At 41.9% G+C, this 20,879-nt stretch overlaps 2 protein-coding genes across 2 annotated transcripts in view; one reads left to right on the top strand and one right to left on the bottom strand.

Annotated features, from left to right (window-relative positions):
• Window positions 1-17,096, top strand: part of LOC311135721 (membrane-associated transporter protein-like) — a gene marked incomplete at both ends in the record, with an annotated part of 51,758 nt that extends 34,662 nt beyond the window's left edge. The window contains one exon of the mRNA XM_084169747.1: window positions 16,869-17,096. Coding sequence (XP_084025873.1) covers window positions 16,869-17,096 — 228 coding nt within the window. The remainder of the gene's footprint in view (window positions 1-16,868) is intronic.
• Window positions 17,097-18,585: 1,489 nt separating this feature from the next.
• On the bottom strand, window positions 18,586-19,836 carry LOC311135722 (relaxin-3 receptor 1-like; the record flags this gene model as incomplete). Its single annotated transcript, XM_084169748.1, has 1 exon — window positions 18,586-19,836. One exon carries the CDS (start codon window positions 19,834-19,836, stop codon window positions 18,586-18,588), a length of 1,251 nt encoding a protein of 416 aa, XP_084025874.1.
• Window positions 19,837-20,879: the final 1,043 nt, after the last annotated feature.

Below are 20,879 nucleotides of genomic sequence, written 5' to 3'. Positions count from 1 at the left end.
TTAGAATAAGGCTGTAACGTAACAATGTTGAAAAAGTCAAGGGGTCTGAAGACTTTCCCGAAGGCACTGTATATGGAGTGATTCAGAGCTAGGGTTACAAAATTCAGAGAACTTTCAATAAATTCCTGGTTTTGCCGAAATCCCTGTTGGAGGATTCCCAGAATCAGAAAGGAATAAGCAGGACATCCAAAAGCCTCCAACCAGGATTGCCACTGGGAAACCATGGAATTATTTGCAAGTTCCAGGAATTTTGCAACCCTATGCGCAGCTGCCCTTTTAGATTTGCGTTTACAACATGTAATTTATCACAGAGGAGAACTCCCCTTTTTCTTTTCTTCATGACTAAAATGTAAATGTAATGTCAATACCTCTCACAAATACAAGCAGTGATGAAGTCAATCTCTCCTCCACTTTGAGCCAGGAGAGATTGACATGCATATTATTCATGTTAGCTCTCAGTGTACATTTATGGACCAGCCGTGCTGCTCTGTTCTGGGCTAATTGTAATTTGCCTATGTCCCTCTTTGTGGCACTTTACCAAATTACTAGACAGGAGTCCAGGTGCAACAAAACTAGGGTCTGTAGGACTTGTTTTGTTGATAGCGATGTCAAGAGAGCAGAGCAGCGCTTTATTACGGACAGACCTCTACCCATCTTAGCTACTGTTGCATCAATATGTTTTAACCATAACAGTTTACAATTCAGCATTACACTAAGCAGTTTAGTCTCCTCAACTTGCTCAATTTCCACATTATTGATTCCAAGATTTAGTTGAGGTTTAGGGTTTAGTGAATGATTTGTCCTCAAATACAATGCTTTTAGTTTTTGAAATATTTAGGACCAACGTATTTCTTGCCACACTTTCTGAAACTAACTGCAGCTCTTTGTTAAGTGATTTCCTTGCTGTGGTAGCTGACGTGTATAGTGTTGAGTCATTCTTTAATCAGCCAGTGGCAGGTTATTATTAAAGATTGAAAAAAGTAAAGGGCCTAGACAACTGCCCTGGGGAATGCGTGACTACCTGGATTATGTTGGAGAGGTTTCCACTAAAGAACACTCTCTGTGTTCTGTTAGACAGGTAACTCTCTATCCACAATATAGCAGGGGATGTGAAGCCATAACACACAAGTTTTTCCAGCAGCATGCTATGATCGATAATGTCAACAAAAGTCTAACAAAACAGCTCAATTTCTCCCAGACAATCATCAGTCATTTGTGTTCCGTAGTTGAATGCCCTTCCCTATAAGTGTGCTGAAAAATCTGTTGTTAATTTGTTTACTATGAAATAGCGTTCTATCGGAATCCACGCTTCAAGATTGTTTTGATCACGTGGACTGGGATATGTTCCGGGTAGCTTGCGGGTAGTTTACGGAAATAATTCAGACTAATACACTGAAACGGTGACTGAGTTTATCAGGAAGTGTATAGGAGATGTTGTGCCCACTGTGACTATTAAAACCTACCCTAACCAGAAACCGTGGATAGATGGCAGCATTCGCGCAAAACTGAAAGCGCGAACCACTGCATTTAACCATGGTAAGGTGACTGGGAATATGGCAGATTACAAACAAAACAGTGTAGCTACTCACTCCGCAAGGCCATTAAACTGGCAAAACATCAGTATAGAGACAAACTGGGGTCGCAATTCAACGGCTCAGACACGAGACGTTTGTGGCAGGGTCTACAGACAATCATGGACTACAAAAGGAAAAGCAGCCACGTCGCCGACACCGACGTGTCGCTTCCAGACAAGCTAAACAACACCTTCGCCCGCTTTGAGGATAACACAGTGCCACCAACGCGGCCCACTACCAAGGACTGTGGGCTCTCCTTCTCTGTGGCCGACGTGAGTAAGACATTTAAGCACGTTAACCCCCGCAAGGCTGCCGGCCCAGACAGCATCCCTAGCCGCGTCCTCAGAGCATGCACAGACCAGCTGGCTGGTACATATTCAATCTCTCCCTATCCCAGTCTGCTGTCCCCACATGCTTCAAGATGGCCACAATTGTTCCTGTACCCAAGAAAGCAAAGGTAACTAAACTAAATGACTATCACCCCGTAGCACTCACCTCTGTCATCATGAAGTGCTTTGAGAGACTAGTCAAGGATCATATCACCTCTACCTTACCTGTCACCCTAGACCCACTTCAATTTGCTTACCACCCCAATAGATCCACAGACGATGCAATCGCCATCACACTGCACACTACCCTATGCCATCTGGGGAATACCTATGTAACAATGCTGTTCATTGACTATAGCTCAGCATTCAACACCATAGTGCCCTCCAAGCTCATCATTAAGCTCGAGGTCCTGGGTCTGAACCCTGCCCTGTGCAACTGGGTCCTGGACTTCCTGATGGGCCGCCCCCAGGTGGTGAAGGTAGGAAACAACATCTCCACTTTGCTGATCCTCAACACTGGGGCCCCACAAGGGTGCGTGCTCAGCCCCCTCCTGTACTCCCTGTTCACCCATGACTGCGTGGCCAAGCACGCCTCCAACTCAGTCATCAAGTTTGCAGACGACACAACAGTAGTAGGCTTGATTACCAACAATGACGAGACAGCCTACAGGGAGGAGAGGAGGGCTCTGGGAGTGTGGTGCCAGGAAAATAACCTCTCACTCAACATCAAGAAAACAAAGGAGATGATCGTGGACTTCAGGAAACAGCAGAGGGTGCACCCCCTATCCACATCGACGGGACCACAGTGTAGAAGGTGGAAAGCTTCAAGTTCCTTGGCGTACACATCACTGACAAACTGAAATGGTCCACCCACGCAGACAGTGTAGTGAAGAAGGGGAACAGAGCCTCTTCAACCTCAGGAGGCTGAAGAAATTTGGCTTGGCACCTAAAACCCTCACAAACAGATGCACAATTGAGAGCATCCTGTCGGTCTGTATCACCGCCTGGTATGGCAACTGCACCGCCTGCAACCGCAGGGCTCTCCAGAGGGTGGTGCGGTCTGCCGAACGCATTACCGGGGGCAAACTACCCGCCCCCAGGACATCTACAGCACCCGATGTCACAGGAAGGCCAAAAAGATCATCAAGGACATCAACCACCCGAGCCACTGCCTGTTCACCCCGCTATCATCTAGAAGGCGAGGTCAATACAGGTTCATCAAAGCTGGGACCGAGAGAATGAAAAACTGCTTCTATCTCAAGGCCATCTGACTGTTAAATAGCCATCACTAGCACATTAGAGGCTGCTGCTGCCTATTGAAATCACTGGCCACTTTAAGAAATGGAACACTAGTCACTTTAATAATATTTACATATCTTGCACTACTCATCTCATATGTAAATATTGTATTCTATAATATTCTACTGTATCTTAGTCCATGCCGCTCTGTCATTGCTTGTCCATATACAGTGAGGGAAAAAAGTATTTGATCCCCTGCTGATTTTGTACGTTTGCCCACTGACAAAGACATGATCAGTCTATAATTTTAATGGTAGGTTTATTTGAACAGTGAGAGACAGAATATCAACAACAAAAATCCAGAAAAACACATGTCAAAAATTGTATAAATTGATTTGCATTTTAATGAGGGAAATAAGTATTTGACCCCTCTGCAAAACATGACTTAGTACTTGGTGGCAAAACCCTTGTTGGCAATCACAGAGGTCAGACGTTTCTTGTAGTTGGCCACCAGGTTTGCACACATCTCAGGAGGGATTTTCTATGGGATTAAGGTCTGGAGACTGGCTAGGCCACTCCAGGACCTTAATGTGCTTCTTCTTGAGCCACTCCTTTGTTGCCTTGGCCGTGTGTTTTGGGTCATTGTCATGCTGGAATACCCATCCACAACCCATTTTCAATGCCCTGGCTGAGGGAAGGAGGTTCTCACCCAAGATTTGACTGTACATGGTCCCATCCATCGTCCCTTTGATGCGGTGAAGTTGTCCTGTCCCCTTAGCAGAAAAACACCATCAAAGCATAATGTTTCCACCTCCATGTTTGACGGTGGGGATGGTGTTCTTGGGGTCATAGGCAGCATTCCTCCTCCTCCAAACACGGCGAGTTGAGTTCATGCCAAAGAGCTCAATTTTGGTCTCATCTGACCACAACACTTTCACCCAGTTCTCCTCTGAATCATTCAGATGATAATTGGCAAACTTCAGATGGGCCTGTATATGTGCTTTCTTGAGCAGGGAGACCTTGCGGGCGCTGCAGGATTTCAGTCCTTCACGGTGTAGTGTGTTACCAATCGTTTTCTTGGTGACTATGGTCCAAGCTGCCTTGAGATCATTGACAAGATCCTCCCGTGTAGTTCTGGGCTGATTCCTCACCGTTCTCATGATCATTGCAACTCCACGAGGTGAGATCTTGCATGGAGCCCCAGGCCGAGGGAGATTGACAGTTATTTTGTGTTTCTTCCATTTGAGAATAATCGCACCAACTGTTGTCACATTCTCACCAAGCTGCTTGGCGATGGTCTTGTAGCCCATTCCAGCCTCGTGTAGGTCTACAATCTTGTCCCTGACATTCTTGGAGAGGTCTTTGGTCTTGGCCATGGTGGAGAGTTTGGAATCTGATTGATTGATTGCTTCTGTGGACAGGTGTCTTTTATACAGGTAACAAGCTGAGATTAGGAGCACTCCCTTTAAGAGTGTGCTCCTAATCTCAGCTCGTTACCTGTATAAAAGACACCCGGGAGCCAGAAATCTTTCTGATTGAGAGGGGGTCAAATACTTATTTCCCTCATTAAAATGCAAATCAATTTATAACATTTTTGACATGCGTTTTTCTGGATTATTTTGTTGTTATTTTGTCTCTCACTGTTCAAATTAACCTACCATTAAAATTATAGACTGATCATTTCTTTGTCAGTGGGCAAATGTACAAAATCAGCAGGGGATCAAATACTTTTTTCCCTCACTGTATGTATATATTCTTAAATTCCATTCCTTACTTAGATTTGTGTGTATTGGGTATATGTTGTGAAATTGTTAGATATTACATGTTAGATATTTCTGCACTGTCGGAGCTAGAAGCACACGTATTTTGCTACACCCACAATAACATCTGATTTGAAATACAAATTTTTCCTGAATTTTTCTAAGGGTTGGTAACAGGCTGATTGGTCGGCTGTTTGAGCCAGTAAAGGGTGCTTTGCTATTCTTGGGTAACGGAATTCCTTTTGCCTACCTCCAGGCCTGAGGGCACACACTTTCCTTTAGGCTTAGATTGAAGAGATGGCAAATTGGAGTGGCAATATCATCCTCTATCATTTTCCATCCAAGTTGTCAGACCCAGGTGGCTTGTCATTGTTGATAGACAAAAAATAATAATTCACCTCTTCCACACTCACTTTACGGAATTCAAAATGACAATGCTTGTCTTTCATAACTTGATCAGTTATGCATGGATGTGTAGGTTCAGAATTTGTTGTTGGTGTGTCATGCCTAAATTTGCTAATCTTGCCAATGAAAAAATAATTGAAGTAGTTGGCAATATCAGTTCAGGGTTTTGTGATGAATTAACCATCTGATTCAATGAATGATGGAGCAGAGTTCGCCTTTTTGCCCAAAATTTAATTTAAGGCGCTCCAATGCTTTTTACTATCATTATTTACAGTTTCTTCTCCTTTTTGTTCAGTTTAGTCACAACATTTCTCAATTTACAGTACGTTTGCCAATCGGCTGTGCAGTCAGACTTATTTGCCATTCCTTTTGCCTCATCCCTCTCAACCATACGTTTTTTCAATTCCTCATCAATCCACTGGGATTTACGTTTTTACAGTCATTTTCTTAATGGGTGCATGCTTATTAGTAACTGGAATAAGCAATTTCATAAATGCGTTAAGTGCAGCGTCTGGTTGCTCCTCATTACACACCCCAGACCAGCAAATATTCTTTACATCTTCAATATAGGAATCACTACAAACCTTATTGTATGACCTCTTATACACTGTATTAGGTCCAGCCTTTGGAACTTTGGTTTTCCTAGATATGGTTACTATATTATAATCTCTACATCCGATGGATGTGGATACTGCTTTAGAGCAGATTTCTGCAGCATTAGTAAAGATGTGATTTCATTCCTGTGCTGTTTGTAAATACCCTGGTAGGTTGACTGACAACCTAAACCAGGTTGTAGGCACTGGTTACAGTTTGAAGCTTTTTCTTGAGTTGGCAGCTTGATGAAAGCCAGTCAATATTTAGGTCACCCAGAAAATATACCTCTCTGTTGATATCACATACATTATCAAGTATTTCACACATATTATCCAGATACTGACTGTTAGTTATTGGTGGTCTATAGCAGATTCCCACAACAATAGGCTTTAGGTGAGGCAGGTGAACCTGTAGCCATATTACTTCAACAGCATTTGACATGAGATCCTCTCTAAGCATTACAGGAATACGACTCTGAATATAAACCGCAGCACCATACCCATTGTAATTTCTGTCTTTTCTATAATGTTATAATCATGTATTGCTACTACTGTATTGTCAAAGGTATTATCTAAGTGAGTTTCACAGTGCCTTCCGAAAGTACTCGCACCCCTTTACTTTTTTAAATATTTTGTTGTGTTACAGCCTGAATTTAAAGTTGATTAAATATAGATTTTTTCTGTCACTGGACGACACACAATACCCCATAATATCAAAGCGAAATTATGTTTTTCAAATTATTTACTAATTAATTACAAATGAAACGCTGAAATGTATTGAGTCAATAAGTATTCAACCCCTTTGTTATGGCAAGCCTCAACAAGTCAAGGAGTAAAAATGTGCTCCATATGATTACAGTGCATTCAGAAAGTACTCAGACCCCTTGACTTTTCCCACATTTTGTAACGTTACAGCCTTATTTTAAAATGGATAAAAAAATACAATAATCCACATCAATCTACACACAGTACCCCATAATGACAAAGTGAAAACAGGTTGTTAGAAATGTTAGCAAATGTATTACAAATAAAAAACTGATATCACATTTACATAAGTATTCAGACCCTTTACTCAGTACTTTGTTGAAGCACCTTTGGCAGCGATTACAGCCTAGAGTCTTCTTGGGTATGACGCTACAAGCTTGGCACATCTGTATTTCAGATCTCTCCAGAGATGTTAAATCGGGTTCAAGTCCGGGCTCTGGCTGGGCCACTCAAGGACATTCAGAGACTTGTCTTGAAGCCACTCCTTCGTTGTCTTGGCTGTGTGTTTAGGGTCGTTGTCCTGTTGGAAGGTGAACCTTCGCCCCAGTCTGAGGTCTTGAGCACTCTGGAGCAGGTTTTCATCAAGGATCTCTCTGCACTTTGCTCCGTTCATCTTTCCCTCGATCCTGACTAGTCTCCCCTGATGCTGAAACATCCCCACAGCATGATGCTGCCACCACCATGCTTCATCATAGGGATGGTGCCAGGTTTCCTCCAGACGTCACGCTTGGCATTCAGGCCAAAGAGTTCAATCTTGGTTTTATCAGACCAGAGAATCTTGCTTCTCATGGTCTGAGAGTCCTTTAGGTACCTTTTGGCAAACTCCAAGCGGGCTGTCATGTGCCTTTTACTGAGGAGGGGCTTCCGTCTGGCCACTCTACCATAAAGGCCTGATTGGTGGAGTGCTGCAGAGATGGTTGTCCTTCTGGAAGGTTCTCCCATCTCCACAGAGGAACTCTGGAGCTCTGTCAGAGTGACCATCGGGTTCTTTGGCACCTCCCTGACCAAAGCCCTTCTCCCCCGATTGCTCAGTTTGACCATGCGGCCAGCTCTAGGAAGAGTCTTGGTGGTTCCAAACTTCTTCCATTTAAGAATGATGGAGGCCACTGTGTTCTTGGGGACCTTCAATGCTGCAGACATTTTTTGGTACCCTTCTCCAGATCTGTGTCTCGACACAATCCAGTCTCAGAGCTCTATGGACAATTCCTTCGACCTCATGGCTTGGTTTTTGCTCTGACATGCACTGTCAACTGTGGGACCTTATATAGACAGGTGTGTGCCTTTCCAAATCATGTCCAATCAATTGAATTTACCACAGGTGGACTCCAATCAACTTGTAGAATCATCTCAAGGATGATCAATGGAAACACGATGCACCTGAGCTCAATTTTGAGTCTCATAGCAAAGGGTCTGAATACTTTGTAAATAAGGTATTTCTGTTTTTTGTTCTTTGCAAAAAATTCCAAAAACCCTGTTTTCGCTTTGTCATTATGGGGAATTGTGTGTAGATTGATGAGGATTTGTATTTATTTATTTATTTAATCCATTTTTGAATAAGTCTGTAACGTAACAAAATGTGGAAAAAGTCAAGAGGTCTGAATTCTTTCCAAATGCACTGTATACATTACATTATACAAGAATAGAATCAATGGTTTAATATTTGAAATAACCATTATTCCCAGATCCCAGACTGTAGCCTACTCATCAACTCAAGAAGGAACTTTGTACATTCATTGATTGTTATAAAATACTGCAAAATTCACTTGCGCTCCGTTGACTGGTCTTCCTTGGCTGTCTGACCTTGCTGGGACACTTGTCACCATCTGATCCTGCTAAGACATGATGGTAATAGTGTGGTGTACTTACTGTGCACCATGACAGTGTAGCCTGTAGAGTTGTTTATACCGTGTCAGTGTGAAAAGTAGGGAATTAGCTACGGAAACTGACAGATCAATAACGTTGCATTGCTATACTGATTTTAATAAAAACTCACATTGCGCTGTCAAGAAAAGTCAGAATATTGGTCTTCAATCGATTGGCTGCTGGTTTCATCGTTTGATTCAGGTCTAGTGTGACCCAAGTTAATTGCCTTCTGTAGAAACGGGACAAAAAGGCTACAAAACATTTCCATACACATAACAGCTGTTAGATACTGCTACCTGACACATAGCTAGAGGTAGAGTTGAACTGGCTGTGGTAGCTACTAAAAAATGATTAGATCTCTGAGAAATTAAGCTAATTGATTGCACCCAAATTGGCCATTTTAATTTATAGCACCTAACATCCGATTTGGACAGATTTTTCTAACAATGAGTTAGGAATCCCAATAAATTGTCAAAAGCCACCCACAGACACCCCATGCCAATCCCACCCTAACAACGAGTATGTAGTATCAGTTCTCTATGTCTGACAAGTAGTATGGAGATGCAGCTCAAAGTATTGTTTGTTCACCCTATGTAATGTATTCTCAGTGAATTTGGTGATGTTTTTTTTTTCCTGTTCAGAGAAATTAGTCATTGAAGATGTTAGGTTTGTGTCACACCCTACATCCTGATATTACCAGGTTCTGACCACTAGATGGTGCTGTGCCCTCTATTAGGTGAAAAACCCATGCTTTGGTTTTGTTGGCCACTGTTTCAAATGCTAATCGATTAGCATTTCTTTCACAAATCCTATCCAAGTCAATTGTACATATATTACAATTTTCATGCTTCATATCCAAATCATCATAAAGTATTAAAAATGTATTGTGTAACTCAATTATGTCACATATAGATGATTTGGATATGAAGCGCGAAAATGATAACATACAGTAAGTACCAAATCAAATCAAATGTTATTTGTCACAATCACGTGTTTAACAGATGTTATTGCGGGTATAGCGAAATGCTTGTAATTCTAGCTCCAACAGTGCAGTAATATCTAACAATTTCACAACATATACCCAATACACACACATCTAGTAAGGAATGGAATTTAAGAATATATACATATATGGACAAGCAATGACAGAGCGACATGGACTAAGATACAGTAGAATATTATAGAATAGAATACAGTATATACATATGAGATGAGTAGTGCAAGATATGTAAACATTATTAAAGTGACTAGTGTTCCATTTCTTAAAGTGGTCAGTGATTTCAATAGGCAGCAGCAGCCTCTAATGTGCTAGTGATGGCTATTTAACAGTCTGATGGCCTTGAGATAGAATCAGTTTTTCATTCTCTCTGTCCCAGCTTTGATGCACCTGTACTGACCTCGCCTTCTGGATGATAGCGGGATGAACAGGCAGTGGCTCAGGTGGTTGATGTCCTTGATGATCTTTTTGGCCTTCCTGTGACATCGGGTGCTGTATGTGTCTTGGAGGGCAGGTAGTTTGCCCCCGGTAATGCGTTCGGCAGACCGCACCACCCTCCGGAGAGCCCTGCGGTTGCGGGCGGTGCAATTGCCGTACCAGGCGGTGATACAGCCCGACAGGATGCTCTCAATTGTGCATCTGTAAAAGTTTGTGAGGGTTTTAGGTGCCAAGCCAAATTTCTTCAGCCTCCTGTGGTTGAAGAGGCTCTGTTGCGCCTTCTTCACCACACTGTCTGCGTGGGTGGACCATTTCAGTTTGTCAGTGATGTGTATGCCAAGGAACTTGAAGCTTTCCACCGTCTCCAATGCGGTCCCGTCGATGTGGATGGGGGGTGCACCCTCTGCTGTTTCCTGAAGTCCACGATCATCTCCTTTGTTTTGTTGACGTTGAGTGAGAAGTTATTTTCCTGGCACCACACTCCCAGAGCCCTCACCTCCTCCCTGTACGTGGTCATTCACTTGCATTGGATTTGTGCCACATAAGGAAACTAATATGTCATTTTGTAATTTGGGTGAGCTATCCCTAATATCAGGATGTAGGATGGGACATAAACCTAACAACTTCAATGACTAATTTCTCTGAACAGAGGAAAAAAACATCCCCCAATTCACTGAGAATACATTACATAGGATGAAGAAACAATACTCCGAGCCGCAGCTCCATACTACTTGTCAGACATAGAGAACTAATACTACACTGAACAAAAATATAAACGCAACATGTAAAGTCTTGGTTCCACGTTTCATGAGATGAAATAAAAGATTCCAGAAATGTTCTATATGCACAAAAAGCTTATTTCTCTCAAATGTTGTGCACAAATTTGTTTACATCCCTGTTAATGAGCATTTCCCCTTTGCCAAGATAATCCATCCACCTGACAGGTGTGACATATCAAGAAGCTAATTAAACAGCATGATCATTACATAGGTGCACCTTGTGCAGTTTTGTCACACAACACAATGCCACAGATGTCTCAAGGTTTGAGGGAGCACACAATTGGCATGCTGACTGCAGGAATGTCCACCAGAGCTGTTGTCAGAGAATTTAAGCGACCTCCAACTTCGTTTTAGAGAATTTGTCAGTACGGCCAACCGGCCTCACAACCGCAGACCACGTGTATGGCATCGTGTGGGCGAGCGGTTTGCTGATGTCAAAGTTGTGAACAGAGTTCCTCCTTGGTGGCGGTGGGGTTATGTTATGGGCAGCCATAAGCTACAGACAACGAACACAATTGCATTTTATCGATGGCAATTTCAATGCACAGAGATACTGTGACGAGATCCTGAGGCCCATTGTCGTGCCATTCATCTGCTGCCATCACCTCATGTTTCAGCATGATAATGCACAGCCCCATGTCGCAAGGATCTGTACACAATTCCTGGAAGCTGAAAATGTCCCAGTTCTTCCATGGCCTGGATACTCATCAGACGTGTCACCCATTGAGCATGTTTGGGATGCTCTGGATCGGCGTGTACGACAGCATGTTCAAGTTCCTGCCAATATCCAGCAACTTCACACAGCCATTGAAGAGGAGTGGGACAACATTCCACAGGACACAATCAACAGCCTGATCAACTCTATGCGACGGAAATGTGTCGCACTGCATGAGGCAAATGGTGGTCACACCAGATACTGACTGGTTTTCCCAGTCATGTGAAATCCATTGATTAGGGCCTAGTGAATTTATTTCAGTTGACTGATTTCCTTACAGTAGCAGTCAAAAGTTTGGACACACCTACTCATTCCAGGGTTTTTCTTTATTTTTTACTATTTTCTACATTGTAGAATAATAGTGAAGACATCACAACTATTAAATAACACTTATGGAATCATGTAGTAACCAAGAAAGTGTTTAAACAAATCAAAATATATTTTATATTTGAGATTCTTCAAAGTAGCCACCCTTTGCCTTGATGACAGCTTTGCACACTCTTGGCATTCTCTCAACCAGCTTCATGAGGTAGTCACCTGGAATGCATTTCAATTAACAGGTGTGCCTTGTTAAAAGTTAATTTGTGGAATTTCTTTCCTCCTTAATGCGTTTGAGCCAATCAGTTGTGTTGTTACAAGGTAGGGGTGGTATACAGAAGATAGCCTTATTTGGTAAAAGGCCAAGTCCATATTATGGCAAGAACAGCTCAAATAAGCAAAGACAAACGACAGGCCATCAGTACTTTAAGACATGATGGTCAGTCAGTCCGGAAATGTTCAAGAACTTTGAAAGTTTCTTCAAGTGCAGTCGCAAAAACCATCAAGCGCTATGATGAAACTGGCTCTCATGAGGACCGCCACAGGAAAGGAAGACCCAGAGTTACCTCTGCTGCAGAGGATAAGTTCATTAGAGTTACCAGCCTCAGCAATTGCAGCCCAAATAAATGCTTCACAGAGTTCAGGTAACAGACACATCTCAACATCAACTGTTCAGAGGAGACTGAGTAAATCAGTGCCTTCATGATCGAATTGCTGCAAAGAAACCACTACTAAAGGACACCAATAATAAGAAGAGACTTGCTTGGGCCAAGAAATGAGTCCAGATTTGCTCTTTTTGGTTCCAACCGCCTTGTCTTTGTGAGATGCAGAGTAGGTGAACGGATGATCTCCGCATGTTTGGTTCCCACCATGAAGCATGGAGGAGGCACGACGCCAGGACAGCGGAGTCACTGACCACCTTCCGGAGACACTTGAAACACTACCTCTTCCATGAATACCTGGAATAGTATAACAGTAATCCTTCCACCTCCCCACAAAAAAAGGGTGGTTGTCCCACTGGCTATCCTAAATTGAATGCACCAATTTGTAAGTCGCTCTGGTTAAGAGCGTCTGCTAAATGACTTAAATGTTAAATGTGTTGGGGTGCTTTGCTGGTGACACTGTCTGGCACACTTAACCAGCATGGCTACCACAGCATTCTGCAGCGATACGCGATCCCATCTGGTTTGCGCTTAGTGGGACTATCATTTGTTTTTCAACAGGACAATGACTCAACACACCTCCAGGCTGTGTATGGACTATTTGACCAAGAAGGAGAGTGATGGAGTGCTGCATCAGATGACCTGGCCTCCACAATCCCCTGACCTCAACCCAATTGAGATGGTTTGGGATGAGTTGGACCGCAGAGTGAAGGAAAAGCAGCCAATAAGTGCTCAGCATATGTGGGAACTCCTTCAATACTGTTGGAAGAGCATTCCAGGTGAAGCTGGTTGAGAGAATGCCAAGAGTGTGCAAAGCTGTTATCAAGGCAAAGGGTGGCTATTTGAAGAATTTCAAATATAAAATATATTTTGATTTGTTTGATACTTTTTTGTTACTACATGATTCCATATGTGTTATTTCATAGTTTTGATGTCTTCACTATTATTCTACAATGTAGAAAATAGTAAAAAATAAATTAAAACCCTTGAATGAGTAGAAGTGTCCAAAAGTTTGACTGGTGCTGTATATGAACTGTATGTAACTCAGTGAAATCTTTAAAATTGTAACATGTTGTGTTTATATTTTTGAACATTTGTTTGGATTCCTCATGTCTTACTCATTGTTAGAAAAAAGTTTGGCCCAAATCGATGATAGGTATATTTATTGAATGTTATATGAATCGTATTAAAATGGCCAATTATATTTTATATTATATTTCAACAAAAGAACGTTGGAGAAATGCTAATCTTATCTGTTTCTAACTACAGAACTGATTTCAGAACAATCTGAAATGCTGGGTGTCATGGCTTGCTGAAATGACATGGAACTACCCAGATGCGAAACAGGCCTCGCTAAGACATAGTGCTTTCCTATTAGTGTATATGAACTGTATGTAACTCAGTAAAATCTTTAAAATTGTAACATGTTGTGTTTATATTTTTGATCATTTGTTTGGATTCCTCATGTCTTACTCATTGTTAGAAAAAGGTTTGGCCCAAATCAATGATATGTATATTTATTGAATGTTATATGAATCGTATTAAAATGGCCAATTATATTTTATATTATATTTCAACAAAAGAACGTTGCAGAAATGCAAATCTTATCTGTTTCTAACTACAGAAATGATTTCAGAACAATCTGAAATGCTGGGTGTCATGGCTTGCTGAAATGACATGGAACTACCCAGATGCGAAACAGGCCTCGCTAAGACATAGTGCTTTCCTATTAGTGTTTTGGCTTAAAAGTGAACACAGCCTTTCAGGATGTAAATAGGGAAAGGTTTGGATTTGGATGGAAAAAGTGATTAATGAGATTAAGTTTAGCCAATCTGCACTTTACTTTATATTCAACCCTTCCTGTCACCTTCAGTAAGGACATCTCTGGACAGCACTCCATGGTTTTTCATAAAATTACAAATCCTACTTTGCCATTTTCATTTAGATATAATTAGCATAATCAATCTAAATTATTTGGATCAAATTCAGATTGGGATCAAAACTGTCCTGAGTTTATAGATGTCTACTATTTTATCCATATACTATATTATCCATATTATCCACCTGAGAACATAATGTACAGCAATAAAGTCCCAAATTACTAACTGTAGTCCAGTCTGCCAATGCACAAGGCTGATTAATTTCAGTAGAGATAATCCCTAAATCGCCGCTTTCACCATGAATTGGGAAATACTAATACTGCATAATAAAACAGATGGAACGATTCCAAGAAAGTCCACAAGTGACAAAGCAAAAGTTTTTCCCACCCTTGTACTTTTCCTCCATTTCACTATCATAGAGCAAACATTTGTTAATGTGCCTGTTTTCCAATTTTCCAACTGATAGATTATAGTCTATTACACTGATTTACAGTGGGGAGAACAAGTATTTGATACACTGCCGATTTTGCAGGTTTTCCTACTTACAAAGCATGTAGAGGTCTGTAATTTTTATCATAGGTACACTTCAACTGTGAGAGACGGAATCTAAAACAAAAATCCAGAAAATCACATTGTAATTAATTTGCATTTTATTGCATGACATAAGTATTTGATACATCAGAAAAGCAGAACTTAATATTTGGTACAGAAACCTTTGTTTGCAATTACAGAGATCATACGTTTCCTGTAGGTCTTGACCAGGTTTGCACACACTGCAGCAGGGATTTTGGCCCACTCCTCCATACAGACCTTCTCCAGATCCTTCAGGTTTCGGGGATGTCGCTGGGCAATACGGACTTTCAGCTCCCTCCCAAAGCTGTTCTATTGGGTTCAGGTCTGGAGACTGGCTAGGCCACTCCAGGACCTTGAGATGCCTCTTACGGAGCCACTCCTTAGTTGCCCTGGCTGTGTGTTTCGGGTCGTTGTCATGCTGGAAGACCCAGCCACGACCCATCTTCAATGCTCTTACTGAGGGAAGGAGGTTGTTGGCCAAGATCTCGCGATACATGGCCGCATCCATCCGCCCCTCAATACGGTGCAGTCGTCCTGTCCCCTTTGCAGAAAAGCATCCCCAAAGAATGATGTTTCCACCTCCATGCTTCACAGTTGGGATGGTGTTCTTGGGGTTGTACTCATCCTTCTTCTTCCTCCAAACACGGCGAGTGGAGTTTAGACCAAAAAGCTCTATTTTTGTCTCATCAGACCACATGACCTTCTCCCATTCCATCCAGATGGTCATTGGCAAACTTCAGACGGGCCTGGACATGCGCTGGCTTGAGCAGGGGGACCTTGCGTGCGCTGCAGGATTTTAATCCATGACGGCGTAGTGTGTTACTAATGGTTTTCTTTGAGACTGTGGTCCCAGCTCTCTTCAGGTCATTGACCAGGTCCTGCCATGTAGTTCTGGGCTGATCCCTCACCTTCCTCATGATCATTGATGCCCCACGAGGTGAGATCTTGCATGGAACACCAGACCGAGGGTGATTGACTGTCATCTTGAACTTCTTCCATTTTCTAATAATTGCGCCAACAGTTGTTGCCTTCTCACCAAGCTGCTTGCCTATTGTCCTGTAGCCCATCCCAGCCTTGTGCAGGTCTACAATTTTATCCCTGATGTCCTTACACAGCTCTCTGGTCTTGGCCATTGTGGAGAGGTTGGAGTCTGTTTGATTGAGTGTGTGGACAGGTGTCTTTTATACAGGTAAAGAGTTCAAACAGGTGCAGTTAATACAGGTAATGAGTGGAGAACAGGAGGGCTTCTTAAAGAAAAACTAACAGGTCTGTGAGAGCCGGAATTCTTACTGGTTGGTAGGTGATCAAATACTTATGTCATGCAATAAAATACAAATTAATGACTTAAAAATCATACAATGTGATTTTCTGGATTTTTGTTTTAGATTATGTCTCTCACAGTTGAAGTGTACCTATGATAAAAATTACAGACCTCTACATACTTTGTAAGTAGGAAAACCTGCAAAATCGGCAGTGTATCAAATACTTGTTCTCCCCACTGTATATCAAACCAAACATCTCATCTTGTTTCAGCTCCATTTCCTAGTAGTCTATTGTGTTATCAATATATTTACTCCCCATAGAGCAGGACACAAAGGGGATTTGTGTTAACTAGTTTATTGATTTGGAGTTGAGGCATTGCTTGTAATTCTGCTTACCAGGCATGTTCACAAGACTCTTCCCCAGCCACTCTTAATCTGGTATTGTGTCACTACAGGTCCCATTACCTTCAGTTTCACCACATGCTTTTCACATCATATTTTATAAAGCGTGAACTGTGAATACGTTTGTCCTGAATACATTTAGTTGTGTGTGTGTGCGCGCGTGCGTGTGTGTGTGTGCGCGCGTATATCTGTGTGCGCGCGTATATCTGTGTGCACACTTGAGTGTGAGAGTGTTTATGGAATTTCTCAAATGAATTCTTTCCTCTTATGACATTATACTGATACAAATGTAACGTCTCCCATCCTCCCACCAGGTACAGAGGAAGCTGGGGACAGGTAATCCTGCTGGACAGGATCGAGGCACCGGCGTGGATTGTGCAGCGCTCACGTGTATGGTGCAGCTGGCTCAGATCATCGTAGGGGCGGGACTGGGGGCATTGGTCAACATGGCAGGAAGTGTGATTGTGGTGGTCCTCTCCGCATCAACAATGTCTCTACTTGGCTGTCTGTTCATCGCCCTCTTCATTAGATACGTGGAATAACCTATTTGAATAAAGATATTTACTAAGACCCTTTTACCTGGTCTCCCTCTGTTCTGTAAATCCTTTGAAGGGTTTTGTAAATGGATTCAAAAGCTGCGTTATATATGTTACTGAGAAAGGCAGAACAAACTGTGTGCAGCTCAATGCTTTCCATTCCACCTCCCTCTCTTCCCCATTTGCTATACCAGTGTAGATGTTCTCAAAACGATGTTGGTAAAAACAGATGAGTCATACTAATGTTGTGCCATTAGGCGAGGCTTTTATCCAGACTACTCTCCAACATCAATCCAACTATCAAAGTCTAAACTTTGAGCCAAGTGGCTCCAGATGAATTCTGCCAAGCACATCAATCGAAATTGAATTAATAAAAATTAAGAAGTTTGACTCCTCTGAAAGAGATTTGCACAGAAGCATGTATTGTGCAGTTTACCATGTGGTATGCATGCACAGAGGTGCAATATGTAATGTGGTCTGCTCAGAGGGTTATTATCAATGATGTGCCCCTTGCAGTGCTCTTTAGAGTTGGTGCAGAGTGACTAGGTGTCTGTCAACCCCCCACCTTTCATAAGCAACTTTACAGATCACCACTGCACACCTCTGGCATGCCCATTTTTCCTAGACGCAATTAGCTCAGAATAAAGGACTAACTGCTGGTGTATGCTCTTAAAATAGTGATGCTTACAAGTGATGTGAAATAACTATCTCACACACTGCACCTCTAAATTGAACTCTGAAAGACATTGAAGGATAGGACATTCAAATAAATGTGAGAGGAGAGAAGAGACTATGATAGCCCACTGTTTGTTTGTTTCCACTTCAATTACTGATTTATAAGGTCTTCGCATAACTAAATAGATTTTGCACAACTGAATACATTCCCTACAGGTTAGATATGTCACAGTATTTCTAAAAAGGCAGTGCAAGTCATGTAAAACTCAGGAGCATGTGTAGGATTTATTTACCACATCAGAGTTTTAATCTATCAAACTGTGTATGTCAAGATAATCCAGGTCTTTATTTTGATGTGTCACACATATACATTAAAGCCCAGAATTTACGTAAGATTAACCGACTGGCTGGTTTTATACATGAATGATGTGCATCTATGAAATACATTTCGAAGAGTGAAATGCCTTTAAAAGTGAAATGCCTTTAAAATGTAAATGTAAATGTTATTCAGTTGTAACACGATTGAGTGACATTGGAAAAGGTCTCTACAACACGTTTCTGAATCTGTCTAGACAAGTTTAGGCTTCAATCAGTCCAGGGCATGCCACTTCTCACTGATGCGTAAAATTGACAAATATAGTGGTAATAATGGTGCTAGAAATAAATAAATACATATACAGTATACATATTTAATTAATAATTAAATCGATCAACACAATAATACATACAAACAAACAAACATACATTCTGTTGAAATTCATTTATTCGAAATCGACTTGGCCACATAGACAGCTTGGTAGGCTACATGTATTAAGACAGGCTACGTACTTTTCGGGAGCATATCGTTTCTCCCATTGTAAATGACAACACCAGGTGGATAGAAAACCAAAGCTGGCTCTGCCGGACTTAACCGTACCAACGCATGTCCATGCTCGTCTTGCTCCGGCTTGGTCGTCGCCGTAAATGGTCTCATGTTGGTCACCGATGGAGAAGTTATTTGCCAAAAAAGTTTTTTCAAAGCCTTTCTGAACTCTCTTCTCATTAGACAATACAATATGGGGTTTAGACAGCTGTTAGAGTGCGCCAAACAGACAGACACTGGGAATACATAAACCTGGGTGGTGTAATATTCCCAACTGAAATGCACAAAGTTGAGTTTTATGAGAATCCCCCATGCCGTTAGTGCCTGGTTCGGCAACCAACAGAGGAAGAATGACAGAACCACTATAGTCACAGATTTAGTCACTTTGGAGCGTCTCTTTGCGCTGGAGGTGTTCACATTCTTGGATGTGATGAAGCGCAAAAGCAGCAGGTAGCAGACGGAGATGATCCCGAGCGGTATTAGAAACCCGATCAGTACTTTTTGGCTATGGTAAAGTCCAAGCCAGAATTGTGCGTCAACAGTGTCTGGAAATTTAACAAGGCACAGTTCCTCGTTGGAGACAGTCGCGGTTGTGGAGAACACCGCATGGGGCAAAGCTGCGGATATAGCAGCAACCCATATGACAATGCTCATAAAGCGCGCGGAGCAGCAGCGCGGACTGCGCCGCCTGCTCTTGAGAGCAGATGCAACCGACCAGTACCGTGCCACACTCATAGCAGTCAGGAAAAAGACACTTGCGTACATATTCATCGCTGTCACGTAAGACACTATCTTGCACATGGCTTTTCCAAAAAGCCAGGTGAAGTCCAAAGCGTTCTCCACTGCCCAAAAAGGGAGAGTTAATACAAACTGGAAATCAGTCACCGCTAAACTCGTCACGAAAAGGTTAATGGACGATTTCTTCCATTTAGACTTCATGAGGTATAAGACAAGGATATTTCCTATCAACCCCAAGATACAGACCACAGAGTAAATCACAGAGATTATTATTCTCAGGACGGCGGATCCATCCCCAACTAAATCATTTTTCTCCAAATCAGACAAGTACTCTCCAAAGGACTGATTTGTTTCGTTAAGCATGAAAGAGAAGTTCAAGTCAGCAACAGGATATAATTCAGAACCTTCATCGGTTTGTTCCCCCTGCATCTTTGACCTCAGTCCCGCACTGCTGCCGCTCAGAAAATCCATCTCATGTCCTGCCAGTTGCCTCGGATGTTATGCGTGTTGAGACGCACCTGCTGCAGCTTGGTCTCTCTCACAATGCTATGGGTAGTGTTCTTGTTGCTTCTTGCTGACACACACACAACAACCTGCTTGATGTCAAATCCACTTTGAAATGGTCGAAACACGATCCCAGATAACAACTGACATAAAAGTACAAGTGTTTTCGTACATGTATCCATTACCAAGTTTTGAATAAAATAAAAAAAATAAAAATCGTTTTTATAAGTAAAACATCATGCATAAAATCGTGCTGTCCGCAATGCTGGTTTCAGGCAGTTTGCTTACATGAGCGACAATGGATCTATCCAAATCAAATGGATCTATCCAAATCTCCTCTTCTCCCCACTGCAGTAAATCTTTAATGGAACGACAAGGGAGTCATAAACCATTTCAGCTCATGCATTATATCATAGACCCATAATTGTATTACTCTGCCATTCATCCTGGAGAGCTCCATATCACCTGCAAAACTTCAATATAAGGTAAACTTAAGTTTGTGCCTTCAATTCCACTGCCACATGATCCGCAGCTGTGTGAGAGAGCCATGCTTTAATTGATTTGATGCAGTGAGATAGTAAAACAATCCTTCTCTTTATCCTCATCTGTTTTACAAGGCAGGTCGCCCTACTCTATGACCCCAACAAGTGTCACGGGACTTGTCTGAAGTCGGTAAAGCTGATGTGGCAACTTCTGTCTGTAGTGTCCGAAACCTTTGAGCTACAAACTAATATGACCCCACTATGGAAAGGGGAGACTCTCACGAACACGATGCTGTTCTCCATCTCAAGGTAACCCACACAAACGAATGGAAATATGGAGGTCGTTTTATGCCAACAAAAATAACCGGTTAAATATGTGTCCAAGAAAACCCAAATATTTCCTGAGCTTTCTTATATCTCTTAAATATAGGACAGACACTTCAAAACCTTATTCCTTATGATTAATTATTTGACTGTCCTCAATATTTTCTTAAATCATTTTTTAATACAAAAAAATTATACCTGAAG

The sequence above is a fragment of the Coregonus lavaretus genome (assembly GCF_964263955.1).
Source record: "Coregonus lavaretus genome assembly, chromosome: 10".
NCBI classification, from domain to species: Eukaryota; Metazoa; Chordata; class Actinopteri; order Salmoniformes; family Salmonidae; genus Coregonus; species Coregonus lavaretus.
Note: the sequence above shows the minus strand (reverse complement) of the source record. Positions and strands in the feature narration are given on the sequence as shown.